The 25,363-nt window shown below is 36.3% G+C and overlaps 1 protein-coding gene across 1 annotated transcript in view; it reads left to right on the plus strand.

The window, feature by feature from the left end:
- Window positions 1–25,363, plus strand: part of ANKRD12 (ankyrin repeat domain 12) — a 111,633-nt gene that overhangs the window by 55,090 nt on the left and 31,180 nt on the right. The window contains exons 6-8 of the mRNA XM_065889592.1: window positions 3,033–3,233; window positions 4,582–4,724; window positions 13,620–13,767. Of these exons, the coding sequence (XP_065745664.1) occupies window positions 3,033–3,233; window positions 4,582–4,724; window positions 13,620–13,767 (492 nt within the window). The remainder of the gene's footprint in view (window positions 1–3,032; window positions 3,234–4,581; window positions 4,725–13,619; window positions 13,768–25,363) is intronic.

A 25,363-nucleotide genomic window follows, 5' to 3' on the forward strand; every position in this document is an offset into this window, starting at 1 on the left:
CCATAGTGAATACTGTACTACTGCACAATCCGTGGTTGGTTGAATTTGCACATGCAGAACCGTGGATATGGAGGGCCAACTGTAGGTTGCACACGGATTTTCAAATGTGGGGAGGGTGGGTGCCTCTAATCCCCGAGTTGTTCTGGGGTCAGCTGTAATTTAGAATTGGGTCAGTCAACATGAGAAATCTGTTGCAAAACTGTGTGTGCTTTTACCTTACTGCAGAAATTTTTACCCCAGTTTCTGTAAAGCTGCTTCTGGGTTTATAGCTTACTTTTCAGTTCATTAGCACACTGCTGTAAGCTGGTAATCTTATCACATACTTTTAGAAGAGTGTAATTCATGTTTTAGTGTTTAAGATCTGCTAAAATTTATTTTAAAAGGAAGAATATCTGCAGTATACTATGTAAATTTATTTCATATTTCATTTCACACTTCCAGTTAAGATGTTGTGCTACTTGTGTGTGTGTGTTTATTCAAGTAGTTTGCCCTCCAGAAATGATTAAAGATGGCTCACCAGCAGGATGAAAATGAAGAAGGAACAAACCAACTTGCTAACTTATTAAAAGGGGTTTAAAAAGTAGATAAAGCCCAGACAGCTGGACTGAGATAGTTATTACTACTGAGTATTGAATTTAGCTATGCATTCTGGTAGCTCACAACACAAAAATTTCAAGTTGTATAGTTCTCATTGACCAATACAAGAAGAAAGTAAATCACTTTTCTCTAGAGAAAAAAAATTTTTTGTTTTGGCTCTGACTTCAAGGCGTCTTTTTATATAAGACTTTGGGTAACATAACAGCCTGTTGAAATGCATTGAAAAGGACACAGTTTTTCTAGTGAACTTTTCCAGTGTTAGCTCTTTTTTTAAAAAATGGGACAACTTGGTAAAATTCTTAGAGTTTCTGTATGTCATAGTTTCCACTAAACATGAGTGTATCTATATCTTTCACTAATAAAAACACTTTAGGGCTTTCTGCTTTTTTAAGTAGGGCATGTTGTTTTGGTTATTCTTCTGCCTTTCCACCCACAACTGGGGAAAGAGTGTGGCCAAATTAAAGTTGTTTACAGTGTTAAACTTTAAATGTTTCTGTAAAATGTTGACTTTGAGTCGGACTTAATAGTTAGATGGGAAGACTTTTTTTTTTTTTTTTTTTTTTTTGCGGTATGCGGGCCTCTCACTGTTGTGGCCTCTCCCGTTGCAGAGCACAGGCTCCGGACGTGCAGGCTCGGCGGCCATGGCTCACGGGCCCAGCCGCTCAGCAGCATGTGGGATCTTCCCGGACCGGGGCATGAACCCACGTCCCCTGCATCGGCAGGCGGACTCTCAACCACTGCGCCACCAGGGAAGCCCGGGAAGACTTATTTTTTAAAACTGTTTTTTTAATACTATGAACCTCTATCCATAGAGTAAATTAAAGAATTAATACAGTAAGGCAAAAAAGCTAAAGTCCTCCCTCATTTCCAATGATCTCCCCCCTTGAGAGGCGAGCACTATTAACAGTTTATTTTCTAGAAAATTTCTAGATATAAACATGCAAACATAAATCTTTTGTTGCTGTTCATTTTTAAATATAAATAAGATTAATACTGTAATACTGTTCTGCAGTTGGTTCTTTTCATTTAAAGGGTACATCAGTCATCTTTATTAATATATGTAGAACTAGAGTGGAGAGCTTTTGAAATAACCTGTTTGCCATCTTATAGATATGCTTGGCGTTTAGGGTTCATTGCTTTATCCATTACATGATTCGTTTTCCATGTTTTTGTTTATTCTGATTGCCATTGTGGATAGCACTACTGTTATTTTGTCTGTGTGTATATTATTTTGGAATGGCTAAGAAAATTTTATATGAATTAATTCCTTTCAAGTTGTTTGAATTTTAAAATGTCCTTTTGTTTTTAAGAAGTTCAACCACTAATTTTCTAAATAAATAACTTGACTATAAATATTATAATAAGAATCATGTATTCATTCAACACATATTGCATGAGTACACTGTGTACCAAGAAGTCTTCTAAGCAGCCGAGATACAGTGATGATTAGACAAGGTTCATGCTCTTCTGGAGTATACGTTATAGAAATCCATAGATAGGAAACTGTTACTAACTGAATGTACTTTAAAATCCAAAAGGTAAATTTTAAACTTTTTCTTATTGAGAAAAGGATGATAATGCTTCAGTGCTCTAATCATGTCAGTTTGCAGGGAAATTATTATATGATGTCAGAAAATGATTTTCCATAGACATTTTTCTCTTAGAGCTGTTGTTTCTTTTAAATAGTTGTAAATTTTCAGTTAATTATTAACACTGTACATATGTCTTGAATCCTTAATTGATTAAGAAACTAGTTTTTTGTTTTGTTTTTTCCCCAGTTCTGAAATGGGGAGTAGAGGACTTTGGGTGTCATCCAGTTTAACTTTCTTGTTTTTGAGAAAGAAACTGGAACAAAAATCAAAAGATAGGAATCAAAGCAAAGCACTTTTTTCCCCCTCTTTTATCACCCACTTTTTAAAGGCCTTTTTCTAGACTGTCCTTATTTCTCATAGATATTAAGCTTCATTTCATACTAAAATCATCTGTGACCTTGATTTGCACCTAATAACAGAATAGAACTCCAGTAGTTTGAGTCAGAGGTGTAAACTCTAGCCTTCAATGTCATTTCATCTAGTTCTTGAAATAGTATCATAACATGCCATGAAGAACATGTTTTTTTGCAGTTTATCAAATTATTCATTAAGCAAACACTTTCGGGGTACATACTTGATATTTTATTATCATTTTAAACCAATTCTATAAATTGACGGAATGAAACATTTTTTTCTTAATTGGCTCCTGCAATATTTGATAACCCTAAAGGAAGATCTACTACATGTAATTGGGTCAAATTATTAGTGTATCATCCAAGTCAAGTTTCAGGTTGTTTGAGTGAGAAGATATTCCCCCTGTTAGCACATTACCTATAAAAACCTTTAAATGAATATACAAAATATTTAGTCTAGAACTTTTGTTAACTTTTCTCTTTCTTATAGATTCCACACCAAATCATCCATCACAAACAACACCAGCCCAAAAGAAAACTCCCAGTTCTTCATCTCGACAGAAAGATAAAGTTAATAAAAGAAATGAACGTGGTGAAACTCCTTTACACATGGCAGCTATTCGAGGAGATGTAAAACAGGTCAAAGAATTAATAAGTTTAGGGGCAAATGTGAATGTGAAAGATTTTGCAGGTAAGACTTGTAGTTAAAGACTAATACTCAGGAACTAAAATTCTGAGTTTATCATCTAAACAGATGCTGGTTACAATTTAATCTATATTCTTCATTCCTCTTTCTGAAATGAAAGAGTTCTAAAAGTATACTTTAACATAAAACTATTTTGGAGTGTATACCTAAAACCCTGATCTCTGCTACAATTCATTGTCAGTAATTACTCAAATACTTAAATATTAAATGTGCATTTTATTTGGCATATTACCATATAATTTTTTATCCAATTTAGCTTCTAGGTGAACCACAGTTAAATAATGTTTAGACCGTTTATTAGCTTGAGCACAAGGACTGTAAGAGAGTGGCAGTGTTGTTTCACACAGTAAAAGTATTGGGGAACAATGTAGAAATTCCCTTTAGTTTCACATACTACAGTACCCTACCCTCCCATCCCCCAGGTTCTTTCTTTTTCACAGAACTGTGGTTAACAATTTGGAGGCTGTCCTTTCTGTGCACTTGCAGGATCATATATACAATGAACATTTAGTTATATAGAGACTTTTTTAAAAAAAATTAAATCACTCTATCTGTGTCAGCCTATAGTTCTGCAATCTCTCCTTTTTACTAGTGTCGTACAGATATTTCTGTCGGTACATGTAGGTGGTTCTACTTCATTCATTTCAACAGCCACATAATAGTGTATAGAATAGATTCCGTGGACAGTACTTCAGTAACCCTCTTGTAGAAATATATTTGTGTATAGTTATGGAAGGACGATATTTCAGTAGAAAGGAAACTGCTAAATCAGAGGAGATGAATATTTAAAATTTTTTGAAAATCAGACAGATGACCCTCCAAAAAATCTTTTATCAATTTACATTCCCATCAAGAGTATATGAAAGAGCCTTGGGTGGGGGGAAGAGATAAATTAGGAGTTTGGGATTAACATATACACATTACTATATATAAAATAGGTAAACAACAAGGACCTACTGTATAGCACAGGAAAGTATATTCAATATCTTATAATATTGAGAGACCCTAACAAGCTTATTTTGCCTTTTCCTACTCTTTTTCCATAGTTGAGATGATTGTTCTAAATTATAGCAAGTTATTGGATAAGCTTAAATGTTTAGTACTTTTGTCAAATAATTTAGTCCCAGTGGAAATAATATGATTGTGGATGAACTTTCTGTAAAATTGGTGGTTTTCTTAGGTACTTATTTCCAGTAACTTGTTCATCATTCCTTTTTCCTTCTGTACTGTGTGCATGTAGAATCAGTATGTCACACATGGTTATGTATCTAAAAAGCATATGTGTTGAATTAGTAGAAGTGAACCATATGTTCAATTAATATTGTAACTTTAGGTTGGACACCACTGCATGAAGCTTGCAATGTTGGATATTATGATGTTGCTAAGATACTTATAGCAGCTGGAGCAGATGTTAACACACAAGGATTAGATGACGACACTCCACTCCATGATTCTGCTAGTAGTGGGCACAGAGATGTGAGTATGATGGAAGGAGCAGTAATATACGTCTTCAAAATATAAATTTAATCCAGTCATTTAATTCACTTCTTAGTCATACGATCTTGTGTCATATTTCACTCATTGCATGTTCAGCTTGTCTATATTATATTTTTTCTACCTTCTAATTGCTAATTCCTATCATAGATTTAGCATTTTCTTTTCATAAAACCTATTTAACTTGGTAATTAAACAACTTGGCAAATATTTAGTTAAAAGGCCATTCTACTGTCAGATAATTAGATGCAGCAGTTAAAGCAGATTGTACTTAAAATTTTACATTGTCATGAAGCCTTTTTTTAAGACTTATTAATGATTCCTCTATATATAACATCTGTTGCTGAATTTTAGCTGACATTCAGCTGCTTATGTATATAATAAGACATGATTTAAACAAACATGATTATATATGCTTGCAAATTTAATGGCATGTTTAATTTGCTTTGATGTAATATTATGAACCATGCTGGGTTTTAAATTCCATTTTCATTTTCAATCTCTGGCATGCTGACATCGAAGCCTAACCAGTCTTTGTTGTAATGTAGCTTATGTTTTAAGTGTGCTTAATGCTTAGCTCCATCACTATAACCTGCTTACAGCCAGAGCAGATCAACCTGGGGCACTATTAGCAATGGTTCTAAAGTAGGATTTTGTTTATCACATAAGTAGTTTTTCTCTTTCACTTAATTTTAACTTCTATCAAAGAATACTTGTACATAGTTTAGAAAGTTGAAAAGTACTACTTAGCTTATAAAGATAACTACCTGCTCCCTCCCATCCCTCCGCACTTCCCAGTACCTTTAGCCAAAAGCAGCTCTTGTAGGTGTTTCTCCTAGTAGTTATCTCTTTATTTCTAACAAGATGGAAGCTATTTTGCTTTTTAATTTTTTTAGTCACTACTTATTGACCCCCTGCAAAGGATTTTAATATATATTGCTGCTCAGAGACGCACAATATAATTGTATTTTCTCTTGGATTTTTGTTTATTACCTTGGTTACTACACTGCCTTGTTCTGATTTTTCTTATTTAGTTTTCCATGTATCTATTTCTGTACTTCCTTACTCTCTCTGACATAACTCTAAAATGCCTCTGAGTAAGGTCAAACACATTGATCAGTTTATTATGTTTGAGAGTGTCCTTGTATACAAGATATCTTGTATCCTACTTTAATTGGGACTAGCTTCTCTCTAGATCTGTAGCATAGATGCTGTCTAGGGATTTGTTTTTGCCATTAATTTCATGTGAGATTCTCAGTCTCTTCATGAGATTTCCAGTCTCTGGCAGGAGTGGTTGTGAACCACATTACATTAACTTCTCACAGCAATATTTGTGTGTTTTCATTATGGGATAAGAAGTGTTGTAAATGCTTTCTTTATACGTATTAATCTTTTAAAAATATTTATTTATGTTGGCTGTGCTGGGTCTTAGTTGCGGCACGCAGGATCTTTGTTGCAGCACGGGAGATCTTCGTTGTGGCATGTGGACTTCTTAGTTGTGACATGCAGACTCTTAGTTGCAGCATGCGGGCTTCTTAGTTGCGGCGTGTGGGCTTCTTAGTTGTGGCATGAGAACTCATATTAGTTGTGGCATGCATGCAGGATCTAGTTCCCCCACCAGGGATCAAACCCAGGCCCCCTACACTGGGAGCACAGAGTCTTACCCACTGGACCACCAGGGAAGTCCCAGTATTATTTTAATCATCACAGTAAATGAATAACCTTCTGGTGTTTCTTGTTGAAACTGTATGACCCATTGCATTCCAGTACCCTCAGCTTCTCCCAGAACATGGAGAAACAAAGACACAGGAGACACAAAGACAAAGACACACTGGTCTAAGACACTCCCAAGTTTATTAAACTGATATGAGTTCAAATTAAGGGACTAAAAAGGATAAATATCAGTGTTTTTTAAGACAAAGTGAGGTAATAATTCATTAATCTGGAAGAGTTGTTATTCAGTACACTGTCTCTCCTCTCTAGTGAATAACGTAAAAGGATTTTGGTCATCTCATACCTTTGTGCTGGAAAATTCCCTTTTTTTTTCTCTGCCTTATTTTCTTTTTTGACACAAAAATTTCAGTGTCGTGGTGCCTGTTTTTTAAAAGCCACTTTAGTTGAGGAAAAAAACGGAATTTGGAGTGAAGATAGATATGAATTCAATTCTGGCCTGGCCAGTTTCCCAAATGAGTGATCTCAAGTTACTTTTTTCCTCTCAACTTCCATTTTCTCATCTTTAAATCACATAATAAATAATACCTGTCTAAAAGGGATATTTTGAAGGAAAAAAACAACACTGTGCACATAAACATACCTTGAAATCTAAAATGTCATAGAAATGTCAGAGGTCAAAGATTAAAAGGCAACTTTTATATTGCTATTTTTCAAATATACTCAGATATTTCGGAAATTAAAGATGCCATTTTTCTCATTTAAATCTTTCTATAAGGTATTTTTCATAATTCTCAAGTTACAATTTTGAAGAAAAATGTAGCCTATAACATTATTTTTCCTAAACTGATCCTTGCTTACCATCGTTCCAGTCTTTTTTGCTCCCTTGACAATTCATACATACCTATGTGATAGCACTTACTATATTATTTTTTAGTCATGTGCATGTCTGTTTTCTTCATTGAATTTTGAGTCCCATGCATACCTGATTTATGTTCTGGCTGTGCTATTTTAAATACTGTACTTACTGCCCTTTTTTAAAAAGCATTATCGATAGTTTATCAAGCATGAATAGTTTTTCTTTAAATGTTGCATAAAGAGATTTCCTGATTTCTAAATGTAATGTTAAAGAACTGTGCCTTATGAGTAAGACATGTTTCTATGAATACAAGTTTCTAAATATGCACATTGCTGCAAAATATTTCCAGAAGCTGACCTTTGAGCTCATGTACTTACAAAGACTCAAACACTATTTCCAGTCTCCTTCCAGAAGGAGACTGACATGCTATTTTCAAGAGATCTTTGCTTTTCCTCCTACCAACATGCCTAGGATAGTAGGAGTCACAATTCAGAGCTGTTGAGGGTTATTTTCTCCTTGTTCTTTTACTTGTCCTCAAGGAGGAGGAGGGAAATGAGATATACCAAAACCCATTGGTATGTATTTGTACCATATATTATGAGTCTCCTCCAAAGAATTAGATTTCTTTCACTCAGTAACACTCAGGACAACTTCAGCCATCCATAAAACATTTCTAAGGTGGGAGAAAAAGTTCTGTTCTAAATTGTTTCGAGTAAGAGAGGATTAACATAGCTTACTAAGAACCTAGTCTTTGGCCTACCTTTCACAAATGTATATTACTTCATAATATACATTCTTATAATAGCCCTATTCTTAGTTCTATTTTAGATACTACCTATGTTTATTTTCTTCTTGTCTCATCATTTTTACTTCTAATTTGCTGTCTATGTTTTGGGTTTTTTTTTTTTTTTTTTTTTTTATTTATTTTGACTGTGCCGGGTCTTAGTTGAGGCACGCAGGATCTTCATTGCGGCATGTTTAGTTGCGGCATGTGGGATCTTTAGTTGTGGCATGAGGACTTAGTTGAAGCATACGAACTCGTAGTTGTGGCATGCATGTGGGGTCTAGTTCCCTGACCAGGGATTGAACCCAGACCCCCTGCACTGGGAGCACAGAGTCTTACCCACTGGACCACCAGGGAAGTCCTGCTGCCTGCTCGTTTTAAGCAACTTTAAGTTACTTTAAATTCTTTTTAGAATAAATAATTTTTTGCATATGAGAATGATCTGTAAAGTATTGGTTATTTAGGTTAGGGTTATTGTAGCATGTTTGAATGAACGAACTGTCTAATCATAGTCAGGAATAAATTTTTTAAAAATATTTATTTATTTATTTTTGGCTGCATCGGGTCTTAGTTGCAGCACACGGGATCTTTCACTGTGGCGCGTGGGCTTCTCTCTAGTTGTGGCATGCGGGCTCAGTAGTTGCGGCACACGGGCTCTCTAGTTGTGGCGTGTGGGCTCCAGAGCATATGGGCTCTGTTGCAGCATGCAGGCTTAGTTGCCCTGTGGCATACGGGATCTTAGTTCCCCGACCAGGGATTGAACCCTCACCCCCTGCATTGGAAGGCGGATTCTTAACCTCCTTAACTGGACCACCAGGGAAGTCCCAGGAATAAATATTTTTTTGATTATTTCCTGACAGGTATAGAAAGCGTTCAGTAGTATCAAGATCCTTCCGTTTTCTCATTCTAAGACTCTAACCGAAGGAAATAAGCCTAAAAATGGGGGAAAAACTTTCAGCTTATAAAGGTGTTCACTATAGCATTATTTATAATAACTAAAAGTCTTAAACTTCAGTTACCTTCTCAAACCCCTAAAAGGAGAGATTTTAAAGGACACAGTCCCACAAGGATAAAGAACAGAAGAAACAAGAAGACCAATATTGTGGGAGATAGAAATTTGAGGAGTGAGTGGTGACTGCATAGAACAGGGTTTGGCAGACTTTCTGTAGAGGGCCGGATAGTAAACACTGTGGGCTTCGCAGCCACGTGCCGCCTCCACTGGCCCTCCTCCCTTCTCCCTCTCTCTCTGCTTCCTGTTTCCTCCGATGTATTTCTCCTTTATCAATTCTTTTTAAGGTATTTTGTAAGAATATAAAAACTATTCTTAGTCAGCAGACCAGATCTGGCCTACAGACCAAATTTACCAGCTCCTGATTTTAAAAATCCAAGAAAATTGAAAGCAAAGCCATTTCAACACAGAATCCCAGGAAAACTGAAGCTCAGCAGTTGATGGCTGGGTTCATCTGGAGGTGCCCATTGAATAAGACTGAAAATAAGAGGATTGAATCAAACTGGTTTTTTACCCTTATTCCCTTCCTAACCCTTCACAACTAGATGACGGCACATTTCTCTGGCAGATGATTGGAGGTGTATTTCCTGACAAGTATAAACCATATTGTCTGGACTGACATACCACAAGAATAGTTGGGAGTAAGGATTAAATGTAAGCTAATTAAGTAAAACGTACTGAGCATTAAGACCTCAGTCAACCAGGATGCTGACAGTAAGGCTTATGGTTCTAGGGCAGGAATTGAAAGATTTCTCAATAGAAAAGTGAACTAGCCAAGAGGGGGTTCTGATGAAATGGCCTAGTCATATCACACTAGCACAAGGTCCATCTGTCAATAGATCCTACCTATGCCTAAAAAACTTTCAGCAAGTCTTTTAGTGCCTTACTCTTTTTTTTTTTTAATTTATTTTTTGGCTGCGTTGGGTCTTCATTGCTGCGCATGGGCTTTCTCTAGTTGCGGCGAGTGGGGACTACACTTCATTGCGGTGAGTGGGCTTCTCATTGCGGTGGCTTCTTTGTTGTGGAGCACGGGCTCTAGGCGCACGGGCTCAGTACTTGTGGCTCACGTGCTCTAGAGCGCAGGCTCAGTACTTGTGGCACACAGGCTTAGCTGTTCCGCGGCACGTGGGATCTTCCCGGACCAGGGCTTGAACCTGTGTCCCCTGCATTGGCAGGCAAACTCCCAACCACTGTGCCACCAGGGAATTCCCTAGTACCTTACTCTTAAATATAGACACCCAGTGATCACCTGACCTTTGAGAAAGGTCTCTAATATGGAAGGCAAAGAGCAGAACAAGCAAATAGAAAAGTAGAAACGTGGAGGACATGATAAGGCCAAGAGAAACTTCAAAAAAAGAAAAAAATGAAAGAAACACATTACCTTCCCCAAAGAGATGAGAGTTTCTTGTAGCCATGAAACAAAAAACTGAAGGATTGCTAAATAAGGAACAGTTAACAAATTTAAAAATAAAAACAAAAAAAGGTCTTGGAAATTAATAATATGGTAGCAGAAATGAAAAATGGGAGTATGGAGGGTTAAAGATAAAGTTGAGGAAATCTCCCAGAGACTAGGAAACAAAAGACAAAGGTGGAGGAGGGGAAATGAGAAAAAAGAAGATTAATTCAGGAGATCCAGTATTATCTTAACAAGAGTTCTTAGAAGACAGAACAGTGAAAACATAGGACATTATCAAATAAATAAATCCAGGAATTTTCTCAGAACTGAAGGAACGTGGATCTTCAGATTGAAAGAGCAGTTGAATGCTCATCAGCACAATGGATGTTAAAAGACCAAGATCAAAATTCATTCTCCTGGGATTTCACAACAATAGAGGCAAAGAATGTCCTCAAGCTTACAGAGAGAAAAAGCAAGTTCCATATAAAGGTAAAAAATCAGAATGGCATCAGACTTCAATAACAACACTAGAATCTAGAAGATAATGATGATGCCTTCAAAGCTGGAGGGAAAATTATTCTATATCAAGAGTAAATATTAATCAAGTGAGGATAGAATAAAGGTATTTTCTGACATGGAAAAATCTCAGAATATTTACTGTTTCTTAGGAATCTCCTGGAGGTGGTGTTTCAACAAAATGAGGAAGTGAACCAAAAAAGAAGATAAAAGGTCTAAAGAATCCACAGAATTGAGGGAAGGCTATTTCTAGGATGATAGGATAAACGGAGATGTCAAGATGACAACTGGGGAGCAAATCTAGACAGCAACTAGTCCATTTTAGAGCAAGTTAGAAGGCTTGGAGAAAGGAGTTTAACAAAAAAATGGTGGTATATTGAATTGAAGAGATCTGTACTTGTAGCAGAATGGGGGATGAATTAAAGATGAGTATGTAGAAAACCGAGGAAGTGAAAAGTCAAGATAATTAACTCTCTGGGATAAAATAAACTTGTGTAAGAATGGAAATTTTGTCATGGTGTACTACTTGGTTCAACATTTACATTAATCATAATGACACACAAAAAATAATATGTCCATCTTGGAAAGTTAGGAGGAGGGGGAAGTGGATGTGTATGGGAGAGGGATGGAGTTGGTAAAAGAGAGCTGAATTGTGTTTTCCATTGTAAGACAATAGGCAGTGCCTAAAACCGAAAAATACGGAAGCAGCACGCTATGTTACTTAAGTATATGGACATAAATATCAGGGACGATTGTTCTTCACCAGCAGCCTTGAAAAGCTGTTTGATCTTTTAAAATCATGAACATGTAATTTGATAAAAATTAGTAAACAAAAAGGGAAATTAAATATTAACAGTTGAGATCATGCGTAATTTGTTTTCTTTATACATTCTTACATTTCAAGTATTCTGTGTTGATGGTTTATTCTTTGATAGTCTAGAAAAGATTTTTCATTATTTAATTCATTGTGAATCTTTATTATTCTTAAATACTTTCATTTGTTAGAAGTTCCTAATTTATAGCATCCTGTTTAATATTGCTTCTTTAAAAAGACATGATACATTTCCTCAGTACCAGAAAACACCATAGTTACGTGTTAGGAATACAGAGACGAATAAAGATCTCACATGAAGTTTATGGTCTAGGACAAGGGGAGAAATGTGTTAATAAATTATAGTATAGATTTACCTATGATAGAACACACTCATGTCACTGGAAGTCGAAGCTCAAAACAAGAGGAGATGTTAGGGAAGCAGAATTAATAATACTTGGCCACCTACTTGACGTAGAGTATGAGTGAAAAACGAGAATGTGATGACTCCCCACTTTCTGGTTTCAGTGACTGGGTATACTTTGGTTCCAGTCACTGAGAATGGAAACAAATAAAAGATAAGGGTGCACCTTTAATGAACTCTGGGACCTATTGGTTTCAGCTTTTGCATTGAAATACAGTATATCCAAAGAATATTTGGGTATTTGATGTTGAAGGTCAAGAAGAAGGCTGAGAAAGAACAAGCACGAGAATGAAAATGAATGAGTGGATTGCATAATCGTAGTCGCATTCAGAGTGGGTGAGCTCTCCAGGGAGATGATGTGGACCAGAGCATGAATCAAGTGAATCAAAGACAGAGCCCTAGGGAAACAACGTATGGCTCAGATATTTACAGATCTTAGGAGACTCATTTCATTGGACTGACGGTAACATAATTGTAGGTAGAAGAGTGAAGGGCCAATAAGAAAAAAGTAGTCAAGGCCCCAAGGGTAAACATCTTTTCAGGAACTTGACTGTAAAGGAAAGAAGAGAGATTTAGCTAGAGGAGGAGAGTATAGGTTTGAGCAGTTGCTTTTTTTAACCTGTGTTTCATTTCTTTATTGCCATTATTGTTTTAAGGCAAAAGAGACATGAACTGGAAAGATTGGCTTCTAGAAAGGAGCCAATCGAAAAAGAGGTAAGAAATACAGAAAGGAAGAGGAATAAGGAGCAACAAACAAATGAAATGATGACTAACCAGTCGCATCTTGGTTTGTGGAGCCCAAAGCTTATGAAATTTGTGAGGGCAAGGTTCTTTAAGAAATGAATAAAAAATTAGATATAGGGCCATATAAGGGGACCATGAAAATGAGATGCCTTGAAGTTTAAGCTTTAGTAGTTTTAAGTAAACCCATGTCAGTTAGCGATAGTTTAAATCCCAGAGTGATGGGGAACAGGTGATTAAGAGCCTTGGTAGCGATGGTAGCCTGAAACAGAGGGGAGATACTTCTTTTGAGACTTCCTGTAGCCTGTACATTCCAGGAGGCCAGGGAGCTTTTTACTCTTGTTCACTGATGGAGCAGTGCTTATCAATAGGTACTCAGTAAATATTTGTCAAGTGTATGATGAAACAGGAAGAAAAATAATGAGATTCAGTGCTAAAATAGCCCAGCTTAAATTTTGAGGAGCAAATTTCTTTGTAGTAGATACGATCAGAAGGGGGATGGCGATGAAAATGGAACTTGAGAGTAATTATGATTTAGAATAAACACTGAGGAATGGAGGCGGAGGAGATGAAGCAGGAGGATATTATGAGTGTGATCAAGAGGAAAATGGTTGAAATAATGCAGTCTACGAAAGGACTGAGTCTTCCTACTGTTTAATGTTGCAGATAGTGAAACTGCTACTTCGTCATGGTGGAAATCCATTTCAAGCTAATAAACATGGGGAGCGTCCAGTGGATGTAGCAGAAACAGAGGAGTTGGAATTGCTGCTAAAAAGAGAGGTGCCTTTATCTGATGATGATGAGAGTTACACAGGTTTGTTCCACATAATCTGCATTCACCTGTTTGACACGATATTTAGTAGAATATTCTACTTCTGCTTTATAATACCTAAAATGTTGAGTACCTTAGGTAATGCTATCTAGCTATTAAGAATGGTGAATTTAGTAACCTAAATTTAGGTGTTTGCTACATGTCCTCTATGTAAATGGAGTCACAATGCTCTCACCCTATTTCTGTGATTTCTTTTCCCCACAGATTGCTGATGTTACATTCAAGCCTATTGCAGCCTCTCTCCCCATTAATAGCTACCACCACTGCTATACACTACCACCACTAGCTATCCCACATCTTGAGTTCTTTTAATTCTTCTATAAATTGAGCACCACTAACCGAACTCTCCCTGGCATTAATGAGTCATCTTTGCATTTTTATTTTTGCAGTTTAGGTTGTTGAACTCTGGTCATTGTTGTAAAATAGAGGCACAATTTTACAGTCACAGTTTTAAAAAGGAAAGACCCGAAAAGAATATTTCATGAAACTTTTGGCATACTCAGAGTTTAAAAAAATAAATAAACAATTAAAAAAAAAATAACAGAAAAACTTTCCTGTATTGAAGAAAGTCTTTTGTGTACAGATTGGAAGGTTTCACCATGTTTCAGGCAAAAATCAATGGAAAACAATTCAATAAGTCTCATAACTGGCCATATCTTTACAAAATTATAAACAATTCCTATAAGCAATTAGGTAATAATACTACTTTTATATTATTTATAAATAAAATGAAACCATACTCATTTAATCTCAGCCATTGCCAGAGGGCAATAGGACAACATCTGTACTTTTAAAAGAGAAAGGTCTACTATTTACTTTTTTTTTTGAGGTATAATTGACATATAATATTGTATTCGTTTCACATGTACGGCATAATGATTTGTATACCCTGAAACATGGTCACTACAGTAATTCTAGTTAGTAATGGTCACCATACGTAGTTACAAAGTTTTTTTCTTTCTTTCTTGTAATGAGGACTTTTAAGATCTACTCTCTTAGCAGCTTTCAAATGTGCAATGCGGTATTAAGTACAGTCACCATGTACAGTACATCCTCATGACTTATTTATTTTATAACTGGAAGTTTGTACCTTGTGACCCCCTTCACCCATTTAACCCACCCCCCATCTCTGACAACCACCAGTCTGTTCTCTGTATTGATGAGCTTGGTTTTTGTTTGTTTTTTAGACTACACATGTGAGATCACAGAGTATTTGTCTTTCCCTGTCTGACTTATTTCACTTAGCTTAATGCCCTCAAGGTCCATCCATATTGTCTCAAATGACAATATTGTGTTCTTTTTTATGGCTGAATAATATCTCATTGTGTATATGTACCACATCTTCTTTATCCATTTATCCATTGATGGACACTTAGGTTGTTTCCATATCTTGGCTATTGGAAATAATGCTGCAGTGATCGTGGAGGTGCATATAGTTTTTCGAATTGCTGTTTTCATTTTCTTTGGATAAATAACCAGAGGTGGAATTAGTGGATTACATGGCAGTTCTATTTTTCATTTTTTGAGGAACCTCCATCCTATTTTTTTATAGTGGCTACACCAATTTACATTCCCACCAATGGTGCACAAGGGTTCCTTTTTCTCCACATCCTCAAGCCAACACTTGAAATTTCTTGTCTTTTTGATAATAGGTATTCTGACAGGTATGAGGTGATATTGCATTGTGGTTTTGATTTCCATTTCCCTGATGATTAGTGATGTTGAGCATCTTTTCATGTGTTTGTTGGCCATCTATACGTCTTCTTTGGGAAAATGTTTATTCAGATCCTCTGCCCAGTTTTTAAATTGGATTGTTTGTTTGCTGTTGAGTTGTATGATACCAGTTTTATATGTAGTTTGAATATTAACCCCTTATCAGATACATGATTTGCAAAGATTCCCTCCCATTCAGTAGGTTGCCTACTGAATTTTCATTTTGTTGATGATTTTCTTTGCTGTGCAGAAGTTAAAATCTCGGTATTTTATTATGAAAATATTCAAACACACAGCAAAATTTGGAGAATTGTACAGTGAACCCCCTGTACCCACTAGCTATGTTTTGCAGTTGTTAACTGTTTATTACATTATCACATATCTATTGATCTACCCATCAATTCTTATTTTTTGCTGCATTTCAGAATAAGTTGTGGACATCTCTAAATAATTTAACATGCATTTCATTATAACTAGAGGTCAGTTTTTGTATATGATTTTTAGGTAATATTTACATTTGTGAAATTAATAATTCTTTAATAAAACATTCTATGAGCTTTTAAGAAATGCATAGACCTTGTATAATCCAACCTTATCAAGATACAGCATATCTCCAATACTTCAGGAAGTTCCTTATGCCCCTTCCTAGTCAGTGCCCACCCCTACCTGATCATTTACAACCCTCATGGTAAAGATGACTAGACAAGAATCACTAAAGGCTGGTAAATCTAGGGAGAATTCTTTTTTTATAAAAGCAGATATTTACATGACCTTTTCACATTACAAGAGAGGAAAAAAGAACAATGATTATATGGTAGAGAAATCCAGCACCTCCTGGACTGAGTGATCAAAATTAACATCATCAAAGGAGACACAGATGCATATCATGTGCCTCTACATGTGGTACCCTGAGAAGGATAGAACATCACTTATAGCATTCTGGCTGAGAGTGTATAATCATGAGGAATGTTCTGCTTCTTTTTAAAAGCCACTGCCACCAAAGATTAAGAAATGTCAGTGTCATGAACCAGTAAAGGCAATAGAAATGTTCCAGGCTATCCAAAGAGGTAATAATTAAAGGCAATACCTGCTCCACGACTGTTTTCTGTCCTGGAGGGGGGGGAAAGATTATAAAAGATATTATTAGATCATTTAGCAAGGAATATGGACAGTAGGTTAGTGTTGTATCAGTGTAAGTCTATGAAGTCGACAGCTGTGCTGTGGTAACAAGAGAATATCTGTATGTCTTGGGAAATACTAAAGTATATAGGGATAAAGAGCCACGATATATGTAATTTACCCTCATATAGTTCAGGGAAACAAATGTATTTATACACATGTGTATATATATAGAGAGAAAGTAAATTATAACACAAGGGAGCAAAACGTTAACAGGAGGAAAGCCTGGATAAAGGATATATAGTGTTCATTATTTTTTATTTTTCTAACTTTTTGTGAGTTTGAAATTATTTCCAAATAAAATCTAAAATATACAAATACATAAAGTTTTTTTGCTTTGTCCATTGAAAATATCTAAAACTGACTGAGACAGTAACAGTAATCATTCTTGGTACCCAGATTATAGTCAGGAAATATTTTCTCCTAAAAGAAAACCAAGGTTTCTTGGAAAAAATGGGTGATGCTAAGTCTAGGGCAGGAAATATATAAGATGAGCTTGGAACATCTTGTCATTTCAGATTTCAGGTCTTGTCAGAGGCCTTAGGAGACAACTTGAACAGTTCCCCACTGGCCAAAAATGCAATAGTTGGAATTTCATTAAGGGTGTTAATTGCAAAGATTTGAAACCCATCAAATATGTTTAAACCCATGAGTCTATGATGATAAATTTTTAAATTTACCATGGTCATCAGAGAACCAATTTGTTATCTTAAAAATTAGGCAAAAAAGGGGCTTCCCTGGTGGCGCAGTGGTTGAGAGTCTGCCTGCCGGTGCAGGGGACACGGGTTCGTGCCCCGGTCCGGGAAGATCCCACATGCCGCGGAGCGGCTAGGCCCGTGAGCCATGGCCGCTGAGCCTGCGCGTCCGGAGCCTGTGCTCCGCAACGGGAGAGGCCAGGACAGTGAGAGGCCTGCGTTACGCAAAAAAAAAAAAAAAAAATTAGGCAAAAAAGAGGAAAAAAATCAGTCATTTATTTCACCTTCATATTCGTATATGAACTCTTGTCACTGGGTAACCTCATTATGGGTGAGGAGAAATGTTTTTTATTAGATTAATCCAACTAAAAGAGTGAAAAGAAAGACTGACCATTTTGCAACCCCCTGTTAGTTAATGTATGGGAGCATTGAGGATCAACAGTTGCTAACATTAAATTAAAAAGAGAAAGAAAGAAAGCATTGCCTGCCCTTGCTGGCATGCCCCTCTTCCTCCACTCCCCAGTCCTCAGCATCCAGCTGCCATCTGCAGGAAATACCCAGACAGAGGAGCATGCTGAGCTGCAGCAAGCAACATTCAGACCGTAGGAAACCCCAACAGCAGCATTGTTTCCCAACAGATAAATTGTACAAAAATAAGAAGAACCTGTAGAAAATAATAAAAATGCCCATATTTCAAAAATGGGCAAGACTAAAATATTAAGCATGTATTTAACAGGTAATTTATACTTCAGGGGAATTTTGTATAAAACTCAGTTAAGGGCTTGCCTGATGGCGCAGTGGTTAAGAATCTGCCTGCCAGTGCAGGGCACACGGGTTCGAGCCCTGGTCCAGGAAGATCCTTCATGCCACAGAGCAACTAAGCCCATACGCCACAACTGCTGAGCCTGTGCTCTAGAGCCCGCGAGCCGCAATTACTGAATCCGCGTGTCCCAGCTACTGAAGCCTGCACGCCTAGAGCCAGTACTCTGGGAGGAGAGGGGAATAAAGAGAGAAAAATGTAATGTTGGTTAAAGGGTTGATAAGCAGTATATTGTAGTAGGAATGGTGATGATGGAGCTAAAGCTATAGGCAAAATTGTAAAGATGGCAGCTTTTCTTTTATATGTATTTTCACTCCTTCAGCCTCCAATAAATATAAACTAAAGTGTTTGGTACGTAGACATTGCTTAATAAATATTTGTTGAATTGTGGGGGAGGGGTAACTGGCCCTAAGGGACTATGCTAGAATCCTCCATCCCCCACAGATCCAAGGAGTAGCTGGGCTGAGTTCGTCCATTACTGAGACTGGGGAAGTTGGGAAAGACCTAGTCCAGCAACAGGGAGGTCTCCTCCTGGTGCTTCAGTGCTGACTGGCAGTCCCGGGGGAGCCCACTTTCCCTTCCACTGCTTGCAAAGAGCTGCCTCTTGGACTACTTCAACAGCGACAACAAAAGGAGTACTTAAGAAAATTCAAGGACAGCGCAAAGGCTTTTTGGAGCTAATAAAAAACATGATTATATAATCAGACAACACAGTAGATGAGCTGAAGTGGGACTTAAATGATTAGGCTATAAAATCAAGTAAAACAAATCCTCACAACACAGCAAAAATACAAAGAGAAAGAATCCTGCAAGAAGAGATAAGATAAAAGACTTAGGGAATAGATCTAGGAGCTCTAGCAGATCTTTTTTTCCTTAATTGGAGTATAGTTGTTTTTCAATGTTGTGTTAGCTCTGCTGTGCAGCAGGGTGAATCAGTCATGTGTACACATCCACTCTCCTTTAGATTTCCTTCCCGTTTAGGCCACCACAGAGCACTGAGTAAGTTCCCTGTGCTACACAGTAGGTTCTCGTTAGTTACCTATTGTATACATAGTAGTGTATGTATGCCAATCCTAATATCCCAATTCATCCTACCCCCGCTTCCCTGCTTGGTAACTGTAAGTTTGTTCTCTACACCTGTGACTCTATTCCTGCTTTGCAAATAAGTTCATCTGTACCATTTTTCTAGATTCCACATGCAAGCAATATTATACATTTGTTTTTTTCTTTCTGACTTACTTCACTTTGTATGACAATCTGTAGGTCCATCCACATCTCTGCAAATGGCATTATTTCATTATTTTTTATGGTTGAGTAATATTCCATTGTGTATATGTACCACAGCTTTATCCATTCCTCTGTCGATGGACATTTAGGTTGCTTCCATGTCCTGGCTATAGTAGGAGCGCTAACAGATTTAGCATATGAATAATAGCTAGTTATGGGAATTTAAAAGGGAAAAAAAGAAACAGGTGGAGAATAGTCCATAATTATACAAATAGAAAAAAATGTTCCTGAGCTGAAGCAAGCCCAAGTCTATCAATTATAAAGCTTAGTGAGCTCCAGGTGGATTGATGGAAGAAGCATGTACACATACCCCTAGACATATTTTGATCAAACTCCTTGTAAATTCTGAGTGTAGCAAGTTACAAGGAAATACAGTCGCATTGGCATTGGACTTCTAACTTACAACAGTGGAAGATAGACTACTGAGAGAAAAGAACTGCAGCATAAGAATTATGTACCTGGCCAAGGTATTGTTCACCTGTTAGGGTAAAGGAAAGATAATTTAGGGGTTTAAAAGCTATATCAATGTATTTTCTTACTTTTTAAAAAAAGAAGTTATGGAAGAATAAACCAACAACCTATAAAAGTGGTTACCTAATAGGAGAAGGGGTTAAAAGAAAGGCATGTGAATTGTTAGTCTTTTTGAAGAACAGTCTGGCAACAGCTAACAAAATACAAGGGCTCTTACCTTTTAGAGAAATACACTGAAATATTTCTGGATGAAATGATACCATGAATGGGATGTGCTTCAAAATGATCCAGGAGTAGGATGAATAGAGGTATGGGTTGGCCAGAGATTGATGGCTGCTGGAGCTGAGTGATGAATACATGGGGGATCAGTATAACATTCTGTCTACTTTTGTGTAAAGTCAAAATTTACCATTATAAACACAGTTTTAAAAATACTTACGCTCCTTAATATAGTAGTCATACTTCTGGGAGTATCCCATGTTTATTACAGCAGTGTTTTCAGTGGCAGAAGAAAAAATGTGTAGTCATACAGGGGATCAGTTGCATAAATCAAGGTGTACAGCCACACCACAGACTATTGTGCAGCCATGAAAAGGTATATCTTAACACTGTACCAGTTACTTGGAGAGATTTTCATAAGATATTGTTGAGTCAGAACAGTCAAGATGAAGGCTCATAATATCTCATTTTTGTAAAATGAGCAATGTTTTAAAAATCTATATGTATATGCACATATATTTGTGTAAAATTTTATAAACATGGAGTAAAATCTGGAAGGATGTATCTTAGGCTGCTAATGAGGCGTGTGTTGGGGGTCAAGTGGCAGAGGAAGGGATAACTTGGGTGGAGGGAAAGGAGGTAGAGCTGGACACAGTCATGTGATAATATTTTTGTACACATAAATATACAGGACTCTACAAAATCTCTTGCCCTGCACCACTGTTTATTTAATCCCAATTCCCTTCCCTTCACAACTAAGTTTCTTAAAGTGCGTTGTGGTGCACTTGAAGTACCTTCCATCCAATCTGTGTTTACTAACATCGCACATGATCTTCCAACAACAGACCCCTTAGCTGTCTTTTTGGTCTCTCTGTGGGATTTGACAGTGTTGACTGTGTTCTTCCTAAAATTCTCTGGTCCTGGTTTCAGAGAGGCAGTTCTCTCCTGGCTTTTTCTCCTGGAAGATAATTCTCTTCCAGCTTCTCAGACTGTTCCTTCTCAGGTTCCTTCCAGATCTCATCTCTTCGTTTCTTCCTCATTCTCTTCCCGTACACCCCTGTGTTTATTTTTCCATAGATTTACTTTCTGGAACCCTCTTCTCATACCAGATAATCTCCCAAATAAAGTTCACCCACACTTACAGCTTTAACTACCATCTATGTTGTGAAGCCTTTTAAATATCTCTTTATTCCATACCTTTCGCTTACGTTTCATGCGTATATATTTAACTGCTCTCCGGATGTTACCACTTAGAATTACCACAGAAACCAGTGTACCTGGAATGAACTACTTTTTTCCCATGTACACTCCTCTTCTTGTTTTTCCTGTCTCATCATTCAGCTATATGTATGTCCTAAACTTGATAGTCATCCTAAATTCGTCTTCTTCCTTTTTCTTCAGGTCAAATAGTCTACAACTGTGTTTGTGCACCCATGATGTGTTAGGCGTTTTTAAGCACTGGAGATCTAGCTGATTAAGAAAGTGGAGATACTAACATAATCATCCCCTAACCCTTGTCACTTCTTATTTTCAAAATATTTGTAAATCAATCTACCAGTTGCAAGCTGAAAGTCATTTGAACATCTTTGTGCTATGTGAAATCAGGATTATAATAGCTGAATTACATAGGCTTCCTCAAGAAAGAAAATAAGATTTGAAAAATAGGAACATTTCATATGGTATGTTAATACTCCCATTTATTATGGCTACAAACTCTGCAATCTTGGTCTCTTCAGAAAACAGTAGCTGTGAAAAGCAGCTTTGGTTAAAAATCTTTCTATGAGAAAGCAGTACTGCAGTAAGTTTTTCCCATGGAAGAAGTTAGGTATCTTATTTGAACTTACATGTTTCATTAGAGTGAAACACATCTTTTAGAATCTTTTTTGATTATCACTGATATTGTTTCATGTGTTCATCAGCTATGTATTGATTTTTCAGCATACTTATTTTCCTCATGGTGAATGTGCCTGAATTATTGCTTGATCAAAATCCCTCAAGGAATGATTCAAAAATCATCAGTAAAAATCATCCGTAAGTATCATACAAAGATTTTGAAGTTGCTGAAAAAGACTGATAAAAATACCCAAATTTATTGCTTAATTTACATGAGGTCCTTGTTAGACTTAACGTCATCTAATCTAAATTCAGAATGTGTTAATATTTAATCAGGTATTCATTTTACTGCCCATAGACATTTGTACATATAAAGCCTGATAGCATTGTTACCCATCTTGTATGTTATGTCATCCATGTGACAGATACACTTTAAGTGTTGCACAGTTAGTGAATATGACTATGGATTTCAGAACTTAATAAATTTGGAGTAGATAAAAAGGTACTCTACATGTAACATTTTAAAATATGGTTTATTCCATTAGTCATTGTGCTTTGTGACAGTGCTACTGAGAGTAGCTGTTCTACAAACTGTTACTATTCCTCAGGATACAGAGCTTGTGCCAGAATGTACATCAGTGCACTGCTTCCTTCATCATAGAGGAAAAAGTGCTGTGACAAAGATGTCAGCTGCACTAAGTGTGCTTGTGACATAACTGATTTCCGTCTCTGGCACAAGCCTGTTATTTCATCGTTTCATCACAGATTTGTAATAAACAATTGGCAGAGTGGCCTTAAGTTCATGGACCACACTGAGTAGCCATTTTATGTTGTGCATATCAGACATTTATGATATTGTTGCAGGAAATACATGTCCTGGTTACTACAGCTTATTTGTATACAAATGTGTGGCACTTTAAAATTTGCATAATTCTTTAGTTGTTTTGCCCCAACCTCTGCCCTTATTCCACATTACCTTCCTGACAGAATTCTATCTAATAATAGTGTTTGCTACAAATAATTGCTTCTTGCTACCCTGCTGAAAACTCAGTCATATTCAGAGAGCCAGACCATGCTTATACACCATAATTATGGTAACAGAGGTGTCACACAGTGCCTCCCCTGATACTTTCTGACACTCCTTAATTGCCAAAGTAGAGATTCTGCTGCAAGTTTGCAGACCCTGGTTTTATTACTTAAACACAGTGCCCAGTGGGCAAAGTTGAAAATGCCAGGCATTGTTAAAATAATTATTCATCCTTTTCTTATCTTACTTTGACTGCCAATAATCTGGCCATGTTTATTAAGCAGCTGCTATACACTTTCCTCACTTGTATGCTTCAGCTTAAGCAAGGAAATGCTCCATCATAATAAATAGACAAGCTACATTTAGAGTCTACCATAAGACAGATTAGGAAACTTTTTAAAAGACCGTGATATGTTGTTACCCTCTAGTGTTTACTGAGTGCATTTCTGTGTCATAAAATACACAAAATGACCAGTATTTTGAAGTCTTATTTTCTTATGTTAAAACAGTAGATTGTAACTATTCTAAATATATTGTCATATTTGGTAAACTCATATCCTCAGTTTTATATTTCAGGAGCTATGAAAATATGACTGTTGATACATGCACATATGGAATTATAACAGTTAATAAATCAAGAGGTACGAAAAACAATTATTTAAGTCAAAATATACCAGAAATTTTTATTAAATGGATTATGTGATGTTAACAGTTTAAATATAAGTAGGAAGAAGCATCACCTTTGGAAGTTTTAAAGCAAACTTTTTAACCTTGGAAGCATAAACACTACAGGTAGAAATTACATAGCGTAAGCACCATATTTGGTGTCAGCACCCTTTATTTTTCACATGTGTGTCACTGTAATATTGTTGCTTACAAGAAATGAAAAGGCACTTAAATATCCATGATGTGCAGAGGGCTGAGCATATAGCATGATAAGCAATGAGATATTCTTTAATTTAATGATCAATTAAAAGAAATTCTGGGACTTCCCTGGTGGCGCAGTGGTTAAGACTCCACACTCCCAATGCAGGGGGCCCAGGTTTGATCCCTGGTCAGGGAACTAGATCCCACATTCATGCCACAACTAAGAGTTCACATGCCACAACTAAGAGTTCACATGCCACAACTAAGGAGCCTGCGAGCTGCAACTAAGACCTGGTACAACCAAATAAATAAGTTTAAAAAAAAGAAAAAGAAATTCTATCTCTGTGTTTTGCATACTCTGCTTTTTCTCCTCTGCTTTGTGACATATATGGTGCACTTTATACACAGAGTTCTGATTTTACTTTTTCAAACTTTTTTCTAAATATCACCAGCTACTTCTACCTGAAACTTAAACAACCAAAACCCCTACAGTTCTCTTATTTGAAAATCAGTACTTTAAAATCAATACAGATTTTATCGTGTGTTTTATGTAGATTCATTATATCAACCTAATTCTAAAGCTTAAGAATTTTAAATTCAAAGTTGAGTGCTTTTTTTAAGAAAATTTTATATGTCAAATTTTGTTAAGTAGAGAAAAAGGGAAATAAATTATGAATGCCTGAATTACCATACTATAAGCATTTACTCTTTAGTAGTGTCTATAAAAATTACATAGTTCTATATTTTTTCCTTGTTCATGTATCAGAAAAATAAATGGGAAATTGTGACTGCAGCTGGGATGCTCTTTGGATGCAAATGAATATGTCTTTAAATTTTTACGTTACACAAAATAATAGTCTTCTAAATATCTCTCTTTGAATTTTATGTAAATATAGTAGTCAAGAAATTTTTAGTGTGTTTGCCCAAAATATGTAAAATTGCTTATTGCAAATACCAAAACTAATAGATTTTTTGTTAAAAATATTTTAGCTTGATGGTTTTCCTTAAAAACTGAATTTGTACCAGTGCCTAGCAACTTAAAGTGAGTCTGTCACATAATTATGGTCCTTGAGATATTGCTGAATATTTAAGACTTAAAGCTCTATGAAGGGTACATTTGGGCAGAACCCTTAAAAAAAGACCTTTGACTTTAAAATATATATGCATACAGTTAAATGAGTTTAGCCTTAGTTATATCATCCTGTTTTATCTAGTCATGGTTTGAAGGACCTCCATGTAATATATATATATGTATGTATGTGTGTGTGTATATATATAGAGAGAGATAGAGAGAGAGAGAGAGAGAGATAAATATCTATTTATCTCTCTATCTATCTATCTCTCTATCTATATATATATAGATGGAATAGCCGAGACTGGGTGATTTTTGTCAGTTTCCTATAGTGACATCAAAATTTTTGTAGTGATACCAATCATATTTTTCAGAGGGGGAAAATCTTGGTTAAC

This window comes from Phocoena phocoena, chromosome 13 (assembly GCF_963924675.1).
Source record: "Phocoena phocoena chromosome 13, mPhoPho1.1, whole genome shotgun sequence".
Lineage (NCBI taxonomy): Eukaryota > Metazoa > Chordata > Mammalia > Artiodactyla > Phocoenidae > Phocoena > Phocoena phocoena.